The following is a 17,784-nucleotide window of genomic DNA, read 5'->3' on the forward strand; positions in this document are numbered from 1 at the left end:
CTCAGCAGATCTATTCTTGAACTCTCTCCATTTGTGTAGTGAAGGCTTCAGCTTCTGCGCGCCATAGGATATGCCTTTGCTTTGTCACGCTACGAAGTGAACGGGCAACTTTCCAGCAGTCTGGCTGAAGCTCTTAGTGTACTTATAAAAATCACATGCCGTTTATCTGTCTGAAAGAAGGGATAAAGCCTGTAGCTTGGTGTTTCAATGGCAACTGAATTGCTGGGTCTCTGCTGCCTGGATGGTTGCACCCAGCTCCCAGTAAACCCAGGCAGCTGAATTGTAACCCTTCTCCTGAACAATCATTTTGCAGCTACAGCCTAATGCACAATCCTGTTATGCTTAGGACGCTAAGCTTCTTGATGCTCAGGGAGAAGGGTGGTCTCATAGGCCAGGCAAGTATTTAAGACATGCATTCCATTGCTGGAGCTTTCATGACTTCCTGTGCCTTTGGTCAAGCGATGCCACTTCACCTATAAGATAAGAACAGTACTACTTTTGTCTTGCTGTGTTTCATGACTTTGAGAGTAAGACACTAATTGGCACAAATCAGTGTAATTTTGATTATGTTATTTGTATATGACTGTTGCGATCAGTAAATCAGTATCTTGGGAGGTAAATGAATGTGGTGAACAGCCTGGCAGACCATGCACTGTTACGGTTTTCAGAAGACAAACATTTTCTGCTTCAAACTGTTGTTGCTGTGAAAATCCCTATGTCAGCTCTGGAACCATGCTGCTTCAGATTGTGTCGGGATAGTCTGATTCCTCTCCTACTTGTTTCATCCTAGAAAAATGAATGTTCCCAGCAAGGTTGCTTGAGTTTTTATCCTGCTGTTTTTTGCTGTACTCAGTGGTCACTTAACTGTTTCACTCTAGCCTTTGAGTATCCTGCCTCTGCAGCACTTTCTGGCTTCAGAGAATCTGGAAATTCTCCTGGAAACCCATACCTGGCTTGTACAGGCACGGGCTTACCTGGCCTCCATACTCTAGCAAGAGCCATTGAAAGTCCAAACATGAAGTTACTCATCTCACTTCAAACATCGCTCAAAGGTGAGAGAGATGGAAGGGGAGAGCATTCTTGCAACACAGCAAATCTGGGCTGTGACGCCCTTTCCAACTGCTGGTCACTGCATCATTTTTTCCTTTCAGTATTCTAGCTGGTTTGGCTTATCACAAACACGTTGTCCTTTCGATGACATTTTTAACATAAGTGGGCTACAGATCTTGCATGGATTATTCTTGCTGTTTGTTGTGTTTGAATATTGTGTTTTATTTTTTGTTGTTTGCATTTAAACTGAGCACATTTCTGCTCCCGGAGGGATTTTACAAGCTAGTTTGCAGAATAACAAAGAAGGAATTCTGTGGGCTCATCCATTTTGGTCTTCTCTGCTTTTGAAGACTCTATTGCTACAGGGTCAGTAAGAGAAGTTGGGGATCTGTCACCCAAGAGATTGGCCTGTAGCTGATGTTTCTCCTCAGTTGCAGAAGCAGTAATGCCACAGGGAAATCCTTCTCTCTTTCTTTCTGTCTTTCAATTGAATAATAAATCCCAGAGCTTATTCCAGTGCATTAGGATTGCTATTTGAAGTTCTGTTACACACAAACTCTTTTATGTGTTTAACTTCCTTATTTCTCTCCAAGATGTAGAGTCACATGCTTGGAAAAAGATGCCTGCTCTCCCATGCATATATGGAATATAAATGTAGGATGAACAGTGACCCTGCAAACAGGATAGAGGCTCTGGGTGTGTAAGGGGATTAGACCTGTAGCACAAGGGTGTGTTCTTAGGTTTGGGAATAATGTGGATGGCTGTGCTTTCAGAAGGGGACCTGTGTGCTGCTGGCTGGGCACGGGTGGAGGGCCATCTGCTTTGTGGATTGTGCACAGGTGCAGGTGTCCTCAGGCTTCTAATTGAAGGCCTTTTGATCTTGCCTGGACATGCTGTCTGGGCACTCTTCCTCCTTGCTCGTAGGGAAGTGCAGCGCCGCTCTGCGGTAACACTGAGATCTAATTGCTAATAAAGACAGGAGCTGATGATTACTCTGGTGGCATTGAAACATCTGTCTGTGTCCTTTGTCTTTATTTTTTCTTAGGACTGAGAGATTGTAAAGTATTGCTCTGTACAGCTTGGGATGGGAGGTGTAAAAGTTTGTTTTCTGGGTTTTAGGCTGTGATAAGTTGTGCAAACCAGACATGCTCAGAGTTAAGCAGAGTCCTCTTTCTCCCCTTTGGCAAAGGCAGGACACACACAATGACCTCCAATACTCCTGCAGCTGCAGTTTGCAGCTATGACAGTAGTAGGTAGAAGAAAGCTTGGATTCCTTGGTTTCCAGATTCTTTGCCAGTCAAAAAGGCAAGTTCATTCCTCTTGTTGTCCTGAAACCCACTAGTAAGTGATGTTGACACTTTTCAACCTGGAACTTGAATAAAAATGAGTAGAAGCCTCTGAAGGTCACCAAGGTCTCCTCAGGCACCAATTGCAATGGCTGAATGAATCACACTAACAAAACCGTCTCTTGTGACATGGAAATGAGTTTCACGCCTTCCCTCTCATGTGGCTTCATGTACAAACAACTTTGTAAGTGTCAAAGGGCAGGGAAATCCATAAAGGGGAGAGAAGGTATTTCCTGTTTGTGACAGGCTGTCCTGCCTGGGTCATGGCGGAGATCACGCCTTTCTCTTTGACCTGACTTTTGAGGCTCTGATCCAAGAATGTGACACTCTTTCCATTTCTTGTGTCATGTCTGGCTGCTGTGTTCAGTGACACTTCCTTGAGAGCAAGGGGAATATACCCTTGTTGGCTGGGGTGTGACACTTGTTGGCTGCCTCCCCTCAATGCGTCCTGACCTCCCTCCAGTATTTCTAGCTTCGTATACCCACGTGAGTTAATCAGTCATCTCGTGCTCCCTCCCCAAATTACTACTTTCTGGGCAGTCGCTTAGAGACACAAGCAAGAGACTCTCTTTCCCAAATGATGATTGCATGTGCATGAGCTCCTGTAGTTTGTCTGACACCGATTAGGCAGTCTCCAAGGTGAGATGGGTGTTTGAGCTGATCTAGTAACAGCAGTGGCCACTAGTTGAGTTTTTTTCTGGGTTCTTCCCTCAGTGTTGCTCCACTCCCTAGGACCTTGCTGTGAGCCTTGGCAAATGTGTTGGTAAAGGATGCTCGTCTCTTGCAGTAGAGTGGCAGGTCCTGGTAGTTTGCTTCTCTGTGAAGTGCTTGGAAGCCTTCTGCTGAAGGGAGCTCTGTACGCTGAGCACATCCTTTGGCTGTCTGGGAAATAAAGAGGTGCAGGTTGTAGCTCATCCTAACCTCTTCTCTTACTGTGGTTTTGCAGATATCTGTGACAGTGTTTGTGGCCTGGGTGACATCCAAGGGAAAGCTTTCCTATTCTGCTACCAAGCCCTTTTTCTGCCTGTTGTGTTTTCCACACGTTTTCTTTCTGAGTCTTCTGATCATTAACAGGTATCTTCTCTTCCTCTCCTTTTCCCATGTTTTTTCCTCTCCTTAAATTGCAGTGCTTCAGGTATTGGGCAGTGGTGATGCTTTGCTAAAGGAGTTCTCTTTGTTCCCCTGCTGGAATAGCAGTCAGAAATCTGCATGATGTGACGTGATGATACATGTGACAACAGACCTTGGTGCCATGTCATATGATTTAGGGAAAAGATAATATGAAGAACAGAGCAAATTTGAGCTAGCAAGTTGGGACCGCTTTGCATGCCTGACTGCACAATGCTGAACAGAGCTGCAAACGTCGGGACTCTTCCAGGAAATTCAGGGTGGGTGGTAGGCTGTGGCAGCTGAGCTCCACGTTTGTCATGCCCTGAGAAGTCCTCGCTTGTTTGAGGATTAAACTATAGCTACTTCCCCGACACAGAACTGCTGCCAAGATTCCAGTCTGGCTCAAGCCGCTCTCCACACTTCATAATGAAGTTTGAGAGAGCTTTAACATCTTGGTGTTGGCAGAAACATGGTTTTAAAATCACGGTGTGGTTGGAGACTAGCTGGCTCCGGACACTGGTAACAGGGCTGGAGACTTTCATTTCAAGGTCAAATCCAGCTGTGGTGTTAGTGACAAAGTCATGAACTTCTGACTGATGGTTTGGGGCTTACGTGTGGAAAGATGTCTCGAGTCCAACGCCAGGACTGGGAGTAGGGAGACTTGGGTTCAGTTCCTGAACTTTGCCAGAGCTGTTCCAAGAGACCCTCAGCAAGACACTGAAAGTCTTCATGCCATAGGTCTCTCTGTGAAAAAGCACTGAAGGTCTACCTACATCAGTGTGGTGCCAAGTCCTCAAACTCACTTGTAACTGTGAACACCTGAATACCACTGGAAACAGAAGTGCAAAGAACTAGGTGGGATGAGCTGGCTCTGTCCAGCCCGTATTAGACAAGTGGCTGGATTGCAGTTGTCAGTATTAGCAGTAACTGGTGTGCTTTTTGGCAACTCGGAGGGTGAGGACGTAATGTTCTCAGGAGACAGCGCTGCTCTCCCATTGCTGCGTGATGCCGTTCCAAGTGCAGGCAGCCATGTGCTCAGGAGGAAGCTTGTGCGGTCCTCCTCTGCAGTGGCTATAGGAGAAGTTGGTTTCTGTGTTTGGCAGCTGGCATAAATAATCAGCAACAGTTTACTGAGAAATTAGTTTCTCAAGACTGCATTAACAACGCCTGAGCTGCTGCTGCCTTTCCAAGTCATACATGGGCAGCCTCTCCTGGCAAGGTTTTGTTACTGCTCCTCAGAGTAACCGAACCAATGTCACTGCAGTGCCGGTCTGGATGTACACCTGTGCGTGCTGCCCCTTGGAGGGGTTTTGGATGAGATTCATGCAATTTTTAGCTCCCTTTTGGCCTTGTGCCCAGCCGAACCCGGGGCAGTGCTGCAAGTGGAGCAGGCTGGGGCAGCGCTCCGTCTCCTGGCGGCTCTCGGCACTGCGGGAGGAGTCTCTTCGGAGGAGACCCGGGTGCTCCCGGCTGGTGTCTGACTGGCCTTGCGAGAGAAGCATAAAGCTGTAGCCTGTAACACGGTAATCCCAAAGCTTCAGCCTCTCCCTGTGCGTGCCAAATTCCTTTGGCTGTTAAAAAGGGTAGGAATTTTGAGGGGAGCTTATAGAATATGACTTCTGTGTTTGCTTTTGGCTTCATGAATAGCAGCAGTGACTTGTCTGGCTGTATACTGGGAAAACTCTGATTTGCCAGCTTTGAAGAGCTGCTGTTTTAAAGGAAAAACTGGCATTTATGCAACTGTTTTGCGTTGACTTCAGAATTGCTGCTGCCTTGCACAGGTCTGCTTGTGTCTGCAGGTAGCCCTCTAGTTTCCAATAGGGTATGGCAGTACTTGTGCTTGAGTCGGAACCCTGAGGGTGCTGCGTGCTGTACACAAAGCTAATGAATGTGCCCTGTAGAACCTCAGCTGTGGTGAGGAAGAGTGTAACCCTAATTCAGATGGAGAACACTGAGGCACAGGTCAGCTAGCTGGAAAAAGTGTTCATGCAGATCACTGGTGTAAGTGTTGTGTCGTGATGATCTTTGTCACGCTGATGTGTTGATACACCTCAGGTCTGAGTGGTGGGGGTGGGAGAAGGGCAGACGCCCAAGAGATTTATGCAGTTTTTGTGAGAGTAATGTTTTGGAAACACTATTAGTACTGAGTGAGGAAAGGCTAATGCCAGCCTTTTTGATGTCAGAGAAATCCACACAGAGGTAGAGTGAGGGGAGCCAGAGTCATCATCTCTGCTACTTGCAAAGACTTGGTAGCAATCAGACCTCCACAAAGGATACTGGTATTATTTGGGGGAGAGGTGTGGGGAAGACCCAGAAGAGTATGAGGGCTTAAATTGGATCAATGCTGTGGTAAACCCTTGCTCTGTTACTTTGTGTGTCTCCTTTTTTGCAGCCAGGGGTGGCTGGGTGCTCTGGGGATATATCCCAGGCAGAAAGAAGTGCTATGAATTAGTAGCAGTACCGCTCTTAAGTAGGTAAGTGCATTCTGCTGACTTCTTGTTTGTGTTAGTTACAGGACTCTCATCAGGCCCACATACAAAATGTCCTACCGAACTGTGACCACGCTGGAGTGGAGGTGCTGTCCTGGCTTCACAGGGAGCAACTGTGAAGAGGGTAAGTTATCCAGCAATACACCTGTCCTTACAGAGCAGCAAGGGGATGTGTGGATGGAGTGGCTGGGTTGAGTTGCGTTTTGTTCCTCAATTTGCTCTACACCTCTCAAACACAGGAACAAATCACCTGTTCTCTTCGCTCCCTGTCATTGTCTGAATACTCACACACAAGCTCCAAAAGGTGGTCTTGGAAAATAGACTAGACTACCTGCAAAGAAGCCTGAACAAGGAGGGGGAAAGAAATGAGGAAATGGTTACTCAGGGATGACCTCTTTATAGATGTACTCGTGTTTGGCATCCTCATTGCACAGTCCTTCAGAAAATGCGCTTTCTCCATGTCACTGTGTTATCTTCTTCACATCCCACTGTCATCACCATCAGTTGCTGTAGCTGATGAAAGCTGATCCCTGAATGGCTGCTTGTAAGAGTAATGCCTGTAAGGTCTGGATACAAATAATATCTGTTTTCCTGAGAGCTTTGAATTAAACTGAGCACCTTTTGGTTTCCTTTCCCACATACCCCCTGACTTATTGGTGCAACATTCAGGTTGCACAGTGCATGTGAAAACATAGTTCTGGGTTTGGCATCTGATCTTTCACCGGGGAAAACACGGGGCACTTTCTAGAGCTGGAAGAAAGTAAAGTCTTTTCCCTTTCTCATCATGATGGACAAAAAAGGCATGTTTTGCATTTTCCTTCCTGATGTTTTCTGCTTCAACTGTTGCTTCTGGGGCTTTGAAACTAGTCTTGCTTCTCCATCGAATTTCAGGTTTAGGCACTAAGGCATCTGCTGAATCTCTGCCGTGAGTGTTCAAGGCTTATGAATGGGAGAGAAACTAAGCATTGTGTTTTCTGTCCATTTGCATCAGGTCAACACAGTCTGCCTCTGCTGGCTGGGGAAGGGTCATTGCGCGTGCCTAACATCTCTAAGACTCTCTTGTTTCTAGCTATACCTTGTTTTCTTTGTGCTGTGATATCTTGGTGCTAATCACACAATTTGGGGAAAATCTCTACCTAGGAAGTTGTCTCATTACAGTCAGAGTGATGGTTGCAGACAGCAGCTCACTTCAGGCTGCTGAGGAAACAATAGCTTCCCAGAAGCTCAAGAAAGTCTTAAAAAGTGGCAAAGTTATCTTAAATTGCATTCTGCAGGAAGGAGCTTTGCATTTTAGCATGCTGCTAAAAGAAGTGAACCTGGGAAAGAGAAGCTGCTGTGTGCAGCTTGGATTTTTACCTGTCACTGCAGGGGAGAGGGATGCTAAGGATTGGGGCAGAACTGTTATTTCTAAAGTAGCTGCAGCTCCGCCTGGCTGAGGATCTGACTGGGGACCCTAGAAGCCCGTGTGTGCAGCCTGTTCGTGCCTGTAGGTTTGGACAGGTGTGAGTAATTACAGCTTAGTGGTGCTGCTGGTGTAAAAGAGAGAATCCAGCTCCCTCCCGCAGTGCCAGATCTGTCTCAGCAGAGTTCAGTGGAAATAAAAAGCCAACATAAGCTTGTTTGAGAAAGTCAGCAGCGATCTCACAGGAGCAGGTCTGTGGAACGAGGTGACAATTTTATGCAGTCAGTTTTCAAGGTGGAACTGTTCTTTGGGGCTTGGATATGGTCTGTGGAGTGTGAGCAGAAAGCCGGTAGCAAGCCGTCACTTTCATGTGTGAGATTCTTTTTACCTTTTTTTTTTTTCTCCCTCCTCAAAACTGGCACTACTGACACTCCCATATTCTTGAACGAAAGAGGAAAACAACAACAACAAAAAGACCCCTTTCTAGTAGAGCAGTGTTGTGCCACTTCATTTCTAGCAGTGGTATTGACACTAATGGTATGCACAGCACCTCAAGCTGTCCAGAGGGATTCATTTTAAAATTGAAGTATTTACCTGCTCATTATGTTAGTCTTTAATGTTAGTGTCACTTGGAAGTAAAAGAGGCTGAAAAGAGTTTTTTTAGGACTTTTTGGCAGTCTGATATACAGCCTTTCGTACCCTTTCTTTTCTGCACTCTCTCCTACAAATTCAGTTCCTCTGAGAGGGTAGGATGCTTACATCTGTGTAGGTCCTTTCTGGAAACAGCAGACAAGAAAACAGAAAACTAAACTGAAACAAAACAAAAACAGTGCAATTATGAGGCCACAGCAAATTAGCAGGGTAGAACCTCAAAATGCTTTCATCTTTTTTTTTTTTATTAGTTAGATTTCACCTCAATATTTCATTTCACTTGTATGTGCAGCTGGTGCTTTTGAAGTTGACGTGAGGTAGGTATGATTGAAGGCAGATTGACCTGCACTATTTTTAACTTGCTTCCTTGCTGTGCTGCAAGTTAAATACTAATTCTCTGACGGTCACTATTCTCCACTGACAGCAGAATGACAACTGCAGCGGCGCTGACTCTAAGATGTCTCCTGTTTCCAGAGACTGAAGGAAAAAGTTTTCTTTCCCACTGGGCCTTGGAATAATAAGGTTGCATTTTCATGAGTAGGACAGACTAAGCCAGGAGATAATGAATTGATCAAGCACCTAGAGCACTTCTGAGAGGTGTGTGCATTGTTGCAGGGTCCCTTCTTCAGACCAATGATGTTTTTTGCATCTTCAGGCTTGAGAAGTCCTATCTATTGATTGCTTCTTTAATCCCCAGTGACCAGGGTTGATACTTGTTCTTTTTTTGTGCTGTTCTGGAACAATGTCTTTGGGGATCCACTGTAGCCTATCTGGAGGATGGATTATTTTTACTAGCTGTCCTTTTATGAGGCCTTCCTTGCCCTTTTTCAATTTGTTTTATTTCTTTTAGCATTTTATGGGGGAAGATAAGATGGTGGGAGGATGAACCAAGGAAACCAAGTCAAAGAACTTGCAATCAGTCAAAGGCTGCAATACAGCTATTTCCAAAATACATACTTTTGTGTTGTCTCCCAAATGCCAGGTCAACTTTTCTTATGTAAAGGAAACAGTCCAGCATGGATCTCTAGCCCCAAAATATGGCAGAGTCCTGATTAGACTGGCTTGCTGTAACACACCCTCGGTGAGAAAACTCCCTTCTTGCAGTAACATACTGTGCAAGATAGAGCAAGCTGTTAAATGCAATTCGATTATTACAAAATGTCTTGACCCTTAGCTAATAAGTATAGCTTGAGAAAGTAACCACTTAACTGTCACCAGCTGGCAGGCACCTACATTAGTGCTGAAGGCTGCACATTGTTTAGATTTAAATGATCTTGGGAACTTAACTCTTGCATTGTAGCTGATAAAGAGCAGCATCGTTTGGAGGAAGCCCAGCTTTAAAAGTGGGTGGAGATTTTGCTACTCAGTGGGCTATTAATTTACTGAGGTAGGGATGGCTGCTTCCAATCTGTTTCCTTTTTTAAGCTGACACTGGTTGGGGCTCTCCCCTCTTCCCTTCATTGCTTTCCCCTCACTCGGAGGTATGTCAACATTTGAAAGGTCTCTAATTCCTTTATTATTTTTTTTTTTGGTGTGTGTGTAGAACTGTGATCAGCTAGTTGACTAGATAGTTAAAAATCACCAGTTGTACCAGGGCTTCCTGAGGGGTTTCTTCCAACTTTCTTGGATGGAGAAGGAGACTTGATGCAAACAAGTCTGGTGAATTTAACTGTCAGTAGATGCTAATTTTTATTTTTCAGTTTCAGGATTTTTTTTGTTTTGTTTAAACTGGAGCCCAAGCCTAGGACAGGAAATGAATCCACTGAGCCACCCAGTCTGCTGACTGCTGATATAAAGAACATATGGATGAGGGCAGTGCAGAGGTGAAGTGGTTTAGCTATTGCAATCATGCATCAAGCTGATTGATTTGAATCCAAGATGATGCTGACATTTCAACTCAGCCTTTTTTCTATATGGCTGAAAGTTCAAAGGCAAGTGCAATCTCTTGGGAGAGGAAAAGTGTCCCTAGCAAGTTCAGGGGCTCAGCATTGCGCTAGATCTCTCTAGCTAGGCAAAGTCTTATTTCACTTTACGAATCTAACATAGATTTCTTTCTTGTTTGTTTTGTGTTGCTTAAATTGGGACAGCAGCCAATATCGTATTTGCCCCAGAAGCAGATTGATGCTAGACAGCCTAGCTGTTTGGGCAAGAAGCAGCTCCAAGAGTAACTTCGGCACCTCTAAAGTGATACCATTGTGATTCCAAGCTTACCTTTCTTTTTTTTTTTTCTTTCTTTCCATAAGAATGCAAGTAGGATGGGAAATTTGAGCAGCCTTGTTCAAGCAATGGCTGAATTTGAGAACTTCTCCTCCACCCCACCCCCCAGTTCTTGGAATGTTTTTATCAACTTCTAATAACTATTGCTTGCATCTTGTCATCCTGGTATTTTTCAAACCTTTTAGATTCCCATCTGTTTACAGTTTTCAAAGTAGCATAAGAAAATAAGGACTTTCCTTGGTATGCAAGTGCAAAACCCCTCTCCTTCTTTACTGTTGATTCACGGTTTCTTGGTCTCAGGAGGAGAGATGCAGGACAACACTGCCAGGAAAGTCTTAAACTAGCAAATGCAATCATGATATGATATTTGATGAGGCCATGAGAATGAACATCAAAACTAGAGACCTGAAAGTTTGAAAGCCAATTAAAAGTGCTCTACAAGAAAGGGTATTCAAAGTGCTGTTGATGGGACCGCACTTCTCCAGGTTTGCTCCCCTGTGAACATAGAACTGTCAATCTATGGGAAAATACAATGCTAAGATTATGGAGTAACATTTCCCATAATATCACAGCAGTTCTTTTCAGGAATTGAGCTTGTGTGAGTTTTCTTCCTTTTGTCAGGTACTTCAGTTCCTTCTTGTTTCTTACTCTTTCTTGTAGCCTTTGGAAGCAAGGGAGTTAAGTCTGTGTATCACATACATAAAGTAGCAGAGCTCTCTGCTGCCACTGAGCATTCTTCATCTTGCCCTTAGAAACCGAGAAAATGTAAGAGAAGGCAGTGGGGTCCAAGAGAGGCATTGCACTATCTGTTCCTATTGCTGTTAAATCCTGGTACAGTGATGTTTTCCCGCTTCAGCAGTCTGACTCCTACCATAATCAAAGCAAAAGCATCCATTTGAACAGTGAAATTCTCCCAGAGCTGTTTCTCTCGGTGCTCTCTGGTTAGCCGGGCAGTTCTACACTGTGAATGTGTTGCAGACTGAGGTACCTTCCTTTTTAGGTTTGGATCTAGCACAGATCCTTGCATGTATCTAGTTCTCTTCTAAAGACTGGCTCAGTAATTCCTTTAGTGAAAGGTGAGTTTGCTCTCATATTGAGACCTTTGAATCAAAAGTCCAACACTTGGTTCCACATAGCAAACTTCTAAAAAAAATCTTCTCATTCCAAAATTTAATGTTTATTAGATGTAAGTGAATTATGTGAACACATGTTCTAGACTATTAAGGACAACCTGAATTTCCTAATAATTATTTAGTTAGTAAAGCAATTAGTAGGTAGTAAAATGTGGAAACTAACTCTGTAAACCTACCTTCAAAAATTTTTCATGAAAAAACATCAAAGCATGTTGATAACCCTTGATGGAGCTGCTGATGCATGAAAGTGGCTTTCAGAGTAACGATGTTTGTGTACCAATAGTACATAGGTGTTGCACAGTATCTACTCTGATACTTTCTTCCATAGCATATGCCTCTTGCTCCTCCACTCCATGTGTTATACCACCTTGTGTTTCTGGTGGCCTCTTCAATATAAGGCAGAAGGTCCACCAGAAGTTTCCCAAACAAGACTATGATGTGTCACCCAATTCCTTTCCACTCCCATCACCATCCTGACCATTCAGCAACCTCTGACTTCAGGCATAGCATGTGTGTAACCCTTGATCAAATTTTCTGAGGAGTTCCTGGAGTGTGTGGTCACTGTTGGAAGAATATGCAGCCTGCTGAGAGCGCTTTCTGGCATCGGTGCTGTGTGACTACTTGAACAATTTCTAAATGTTCATCTTCTCTTTCGATACACAGTCAAAAAAAAAAAAGTCCCTGTCAGATTTCCAAAGACTTTGACACTGTATTCCAGTATCTGAGTAGTTTCACTTTTTTTGGATGTTTTTAATCTGAACAGGATTTTTCTGAATTTTATTCAGCACCTAATGTCAAAATATTTGGAGTGCTAAATATCTGCAGATGTTATCTTAACATAATTAGAAAAGCTGTACGCTGTACTGTTACATTGTCCCAATTTTTTTAGCTCCCATCAAATTACTGTTGTATGTAGAGAATCTTTTTCTATTTTGATAAGCTGTTTGTTTGCTTTCCCAAATGTAGTGGATGCTTTCTGTTTCTCTTAGCTGTGTATTTCTTAATTCACAAGTGACAGACCCACCTGTTTATAGTGAATGGCTTTCCTATTAATTTGTTTTATTTCTAATCAGGGGTGAATATAACCTTACTGTGGGTAGGGCTAACACAGGACCAGGCTGTGAGGCTCTGCGTGCATCTACTCTGCCTGGATAGTTCTTACCAGGCTGGCAGGATTCTGCCAATTGCTGTCAAAAGAGACAAGCATGTGAGGCTTCTTTAACAACTTCTGCCTGTCCGTAGGTGCTGGTATAACTAATTGATAGGCATGTTTTCTGGGAAGTGGTGCGGTGCAGCAGGAGAAGGTTAGAGTTGAGAAGGAAGTCCTTGGTAGTTGACTTGAACTTCTGAGCTCCTCCTGCTGTAGTAAAGCAGGTTCTGCCATTACAAAGAATGGATGCCAGTGGCAAGGTATGGCTCTTCCACATGTCTGCCAGTGTTGCTGCTTCCTAAAGAAGTTTTACTTTCATATTCCATGGGACTGTCTTTAATGTATGAAAACAAGTAGAGTAGCAATTGTGATCCTGGAGTTGCTGGAAAGACCAAAAATGGTGAATTACTAGAATAGATGGTCTATGAAATTGGGCAGGGTCTTCACTTTTGCCTGTTAGAGATGGTATGGGATGGTTCTGCCTTGAAGCTGGGAGTCTCTTGAGGTTCTTCCTTGCTTCAGTGACAGAGCAGGTAAGTGCTGACAAGCTGGGCTACACTAGAGGCAACTGTTGTCAAAAATCTTGTCAGTTGGTGACTGGACCTGCTATTGGCTACGCTGGTTTCATTGAATCCTGCTCTGAGTACTTGTGATCCTGTAAAGAACATAAAGGGTAGTAATCTTGAAGCACTCAGCAAAGCAGATAAACAACTAGGAAGAGGTCTACAGAAAGAAATTGCTTTCATTAGGGAGTTATAATGTGTTGATCACAGGAATAGATGAGTGACATTTTCAGGATGCTGCTGGTATGGAAGTCAGCCAAGGGGATACAGTGCTCTCTCTGAACTCTGCTGTGACCCTGTAAAGAGAGTTTGAGAAAGAGTGGAAAAGATAGACCTTTGACATCAGTAGTTGGTTATGGAATGCCAAATGCTGCCAATTCTTATTCATCTGTGGTGCCAGTGTGTTTTTAGCAGGTTAGGATTTCCTAAAGGGATCAGTTTGATCAGCCAGGAGAATGGAAGCACAGAAATTTTGGGCACTGCATATCTCTCTCTTGACCAAAGATTCAGTGATGGTGGACCTGAGAGCCTTTAAGAAGTATTTTCTATTAGATTTCTACAAGCCCTCTTAGACACATCTCTGGTGGTTGATTAGTTAGATATTGAAACTTTTGCACCCAGATGAGCTCTTGAATTACTTGGAAATAGAACTTGAGAGGCATGGGTTCTGAAGAGCCCATACAACATCTTGACAATGTCTTCTTTCATAATCCTTACAGCCTCCTTCAACCCTATGCTTTTAACTTGCTACTTTCTCATGTAGATGTTCCCTTTAGAGACCCTGTCTTCCCCCAAAATTATCACTTATTTCCCATTCATCCTCACAATGATGAACCTTTTATTTGCTTGAGGCCATTAGAAGGGAGTTGTGTTTTCCCATTATTACAGCACCTGGGATAATAAATCTACATTGTGGACTTCTAAATCTGCTTAGGAATGGGAGGGGATTTCAGAAGACAGTTGACTTCTCTAGTCTTCCTCCCCCTCATGCCTCCCCCCCCCCCCCCTTTTCGTGTTTTTTTTTTGTTTTTTTTTTTTAAACTCCTTGGGGGCCATATTCTTCAATAGGTTTGGAGTTAATGTTTGGTTTGGGGTTTTTTTTTGTTGTTTTGCAGTGGTTAGTGGCTGTGTGTTTTTAAAATATATTTGGTCTTATCAAACTTCACAATCTGTGAAGAAATCTTGCAACAGAACGATCGCTTAAGAAATACAGAGATCACTTTGTTTTCATCAGCATTAGAAATGCTTCTGACATAGAAACAATTCTGCTTCTACTGCAGGGAGTTGGAATAATTGTCATTAATCTACACTAAACTCTAATCCTGAGGTGGACAATTGTCAGCCCAGAGGGCAGTGAATCAACAAGATGGACATGACACTTTTTTTCTTTTAAATATCTATTTTGGTAAGCCATAGGTTGCAGGATGATCTCCCTGACAATCAGTTCACAGAAGCTGTCCTAATATGCGTTGTGCAAAACACACTCTGCCCTTTTGGAGAAGTCTGAGAAGTGTATAAAGATGAGATAGCTGGGTGTTCATGACTTGGAGGTGTCCCATGAGGCATATTTGCTTCTTTCACAGGTGGTTGGGCTCTGTGAGAAGGTGGGTTCCTTTGATTTCCAGTATCCAAATCTGGAGACATCTTCTGATGGCTGGTATTTTTTCCCACCTGCCTTCCTAACCTTTGTGGGATGAGTAGATGTTGCTGGTCTGTTAAGGCTAGAGGAGGGATGACCTTGAGGAAGCAATTTTGTGTAAACAGATCAGAATGTTGGTATTGTTAAGATGTGAAAACAGCCAGAAGGTTGGAGGACTTCACTAAGTCATCAGTTCTGTCCAGGATAAGGACTTTGGACTGAATGCAGAGCATGCTAAAAAGTTCATGCAGCTGCTGCCAGTGTTGTGTCCTCTTCTGTTAAAAGGAGGATGTGACACCTTGTGCTGCGAGTCCTGCAAATGTAGTTAGTACCAAAACAATGAAAAACATTCTCCTGAAAACTCCACCTTATTTCTCTTTTCTACAGATTCCTGTCAGAGGTGGTAGAGGAAGGGTGGGGTTGTGTTTATAACAGAAGTCAGCAAGTTTTGGAGTGCACACCACACCACCAGTTGCATATGGAAGTGCTAAATGAGAGAAATGGTTTCTAATTGGTGTCCACTGTTTGTTTTGCCTATCAAGTGAATTACAGATAACAATGGAAGAAGAATTAAAACCACCTGCTTGCTGCTGCAATAACTTATTTGATTTTTTAAAATCAGGAATAGGAAATGAGGCTTAGGCCTTTAATACGAAATGCCTACAGTTGGAAGGGGTGGCAATAAAGAGGAGTATCTTCTTTCCTTCACTGAATTTGCAAGGCTATTGCCAATTTAACAAGGTGGTTTGTGTTTAATTTTTGAGCATAACGCTTCTGAAATTACAACTCCCTCCCCCTCACTTTTCAAGGGCTTAGTTATGAAATGTTTGGACTTAATGTTGCTGTCAAACAGTGTTGAATGGGATGGTTCCTTGAGGAAGAACTTGTTGAATTTCTTCCAGCAGAATACTTGAGTGGCCAAGTAATGCCTGGTATGCAGAGTGCCATCTCTTTTCTTATGATTGTAGTAATTTATTTACTTTTAATTACCCTGCATATCTGGCTCTAGCAGCAGTGGAGACTTGTGCGATGTGAATGTTGGTGAGGATAAAGGAAAGATGAGGGGAAAATTCCTGGTTTGCATCCCTAGATAAAACCTTCACCTCTCGGTGTGACTCTGGGTTCAGAGTCCTGCTGCCATCTCTTATTTCTGTCTTGTCACACACTGGAAGAGAGATGAGAACATACTTTGTACCACATGAGTTCTAAGATTCCTCTGTCTGTACAGGATCCTGCTGTTCTGATAATGATTTGTCACTTTGTGTGACTGATGGAGGAGTATCTCGTACTGTTGAGGTTTAAAGACATGAAAGTAAAGGAAATTCCTTAAGATGGGAGACTTCATTGCCAGCTTTCCACAGACGGCAGATGGACAGGCCAATGTATTCTTTTTGCAAAGAGTTTTCTAATAATTTTAAACAAAGCTGTTGACAGTGCAAGCTGTTCGCATGTGTAAGTGGCAAGAATGGTATAAGGTGTTGCGAGACAAGCGGGAAAGGCTGAAGAAGGCTGTAGAGTATACAGGGAGCGGTGCAGTTGGTAGCAAGCTGAACTGGAGCCAAGCTTTGGGATGAGGCAGATGGAGATCTTTCTGTTCCTACCTTAGGAACTCTTGCTTTTTGTTTTGTTTTTCAATGTAGGTTTTTCATTAGATGAGTTAATGCAATTGGTACAACACCACTTGTATTTTCTGTGATAACTAATTCCTGTTGTGGGCTGCTCAAAAACATCAACATAATGGAGAGTTCATGCATGTGCACGATGCAGGCTAAGCCTCATCCCCACAAAAGCTTTCTTCAGGCAGAAGAGATTTACTGGGGACCCAAGTCCCCAGTACAACTGTTACAACTATTCTGGGATGTTTTGCCATGTGGTAATGGGATTGCAAGGGATTGGGATGCAGGTGGAATTGGGATTGCAAACCCTGGAGTAGGAACAGAGATGGATTTGCCAGATAAGTTTGAGACTGGTTTCATGTTTTGTAGAAGACTTCAAGGTGAAATCAAGAGTTAGATGTCAAATTTGCATGTTGCTGAATCCTAGACTTATTTGTGCCCAATTCCTTGTTATTAAAAGGGGAACCAAAAGTGTTCCTCCAAATAATAGTTTCTAGGGGAGCTGAATTTTAGTTTAACATGGAGAAGTGCTAGACAAAAGCACATTCAATGCATTTTCTTCCAACATGGTGTCTTCTCTCTGTGAGCTAGTTAGCAGGATAAAGGCAGCAAAGTTAGTACAGCTCCATTTGGAAAGCTACAGGAATATGCGTTATACAGAGCAAGTTGGAAAAACACAGTTCACTCAAAAGAAACCCTCTCTGTCCAGTAGGGCTTTATGTTTCATTTTAAAGTTGGTGTCAGGAATGGTGAGAGCCCTCTAATCAGGGGCATGTGTGTTAGAGGCTGAGCAGTACTGGGAATACATGGTAGACTAGGATTAAAATGCAGTGAAATCTTGATTAAATCGTAGAGTTGGGCAGAAATCCATCAAGTGAGATTTAGTCAAGGTCATTCACCGAGGCAGGAATAATCAAATACACAAATTTTGAATGGAAGGAGACTCTGAAGGTAGCAGGATCCTGGGGTGAGGAATGGAATTTGTGGAAGACACTAGAATGAAGCTCTGCTCTAAACTCAGGAGAACATGTGCCATCCTGGAGTCTGGTGCTACAAACACTCTAAGCAGGTGTAATGTTTACTACTAATGCATCCATGAGACTGCCTGACACAAAACACAATCTTATGTATGTTTATGGATATGGGTGCCTGCATGTGTATGTGTCAGTGTTTCTCAGGTCAAGTTGCAGCCCTTACTGTAACTTCAGCATTGTTACTACTTAATTCATGTGAAATCTAGTCCTAATTGGTGTTGCACATCTGAGCACCAAGATCTTGAATATTGTAAGGGGTGTGTTGCGTCTGTGAAGGAAAGTGTTTGGCTGGGAAAGGAATATGCCTTTTGTAGTTGATGGGATTTGAATATGCTGTACTGTTAGATAATTTAGATTGGTTAAACTTGATTACTAGCTAGCCTA

The 17,784-nt window shown here is 43.3% G+C and overlaps 1 protein-coding gene across 1 annotated transcript in view; it reads left to right on the forward strand.

The window, feature by feature from the left end:
• The window catches only part of COL26A1 (collagen type XXVI alpha 1 chain), a gene marked incomplete at both ends in the record, with an annotated part of 175,349 nt that overhangs the window by 29,748 nt on the left and 127,817 nt on the right, over window positions 1-17,784 (forward strand). The window contains one exon of the mRNA XM_082493295.1: window positions 6,016-6,119. Coding sequence (XP_082349421.1) covers window positions 6,016-6,119 — 104 coding nt within the window. The remainder of the gene's footprint in view (window positions 1-6,015; window positions 6,120-17,784) is intronic.

This window comes from Vanellus vanellus, assembly GCF_965231255.1.
Source record: "Vanellus vanellus genome assembly, chromosome: 19".
Lineage (NCBI taxonomy): Eukaryota > Metazoa > Chordata > Aves > Charadriiformes > Charadriidae > Vanellus > Vanellus vanellus.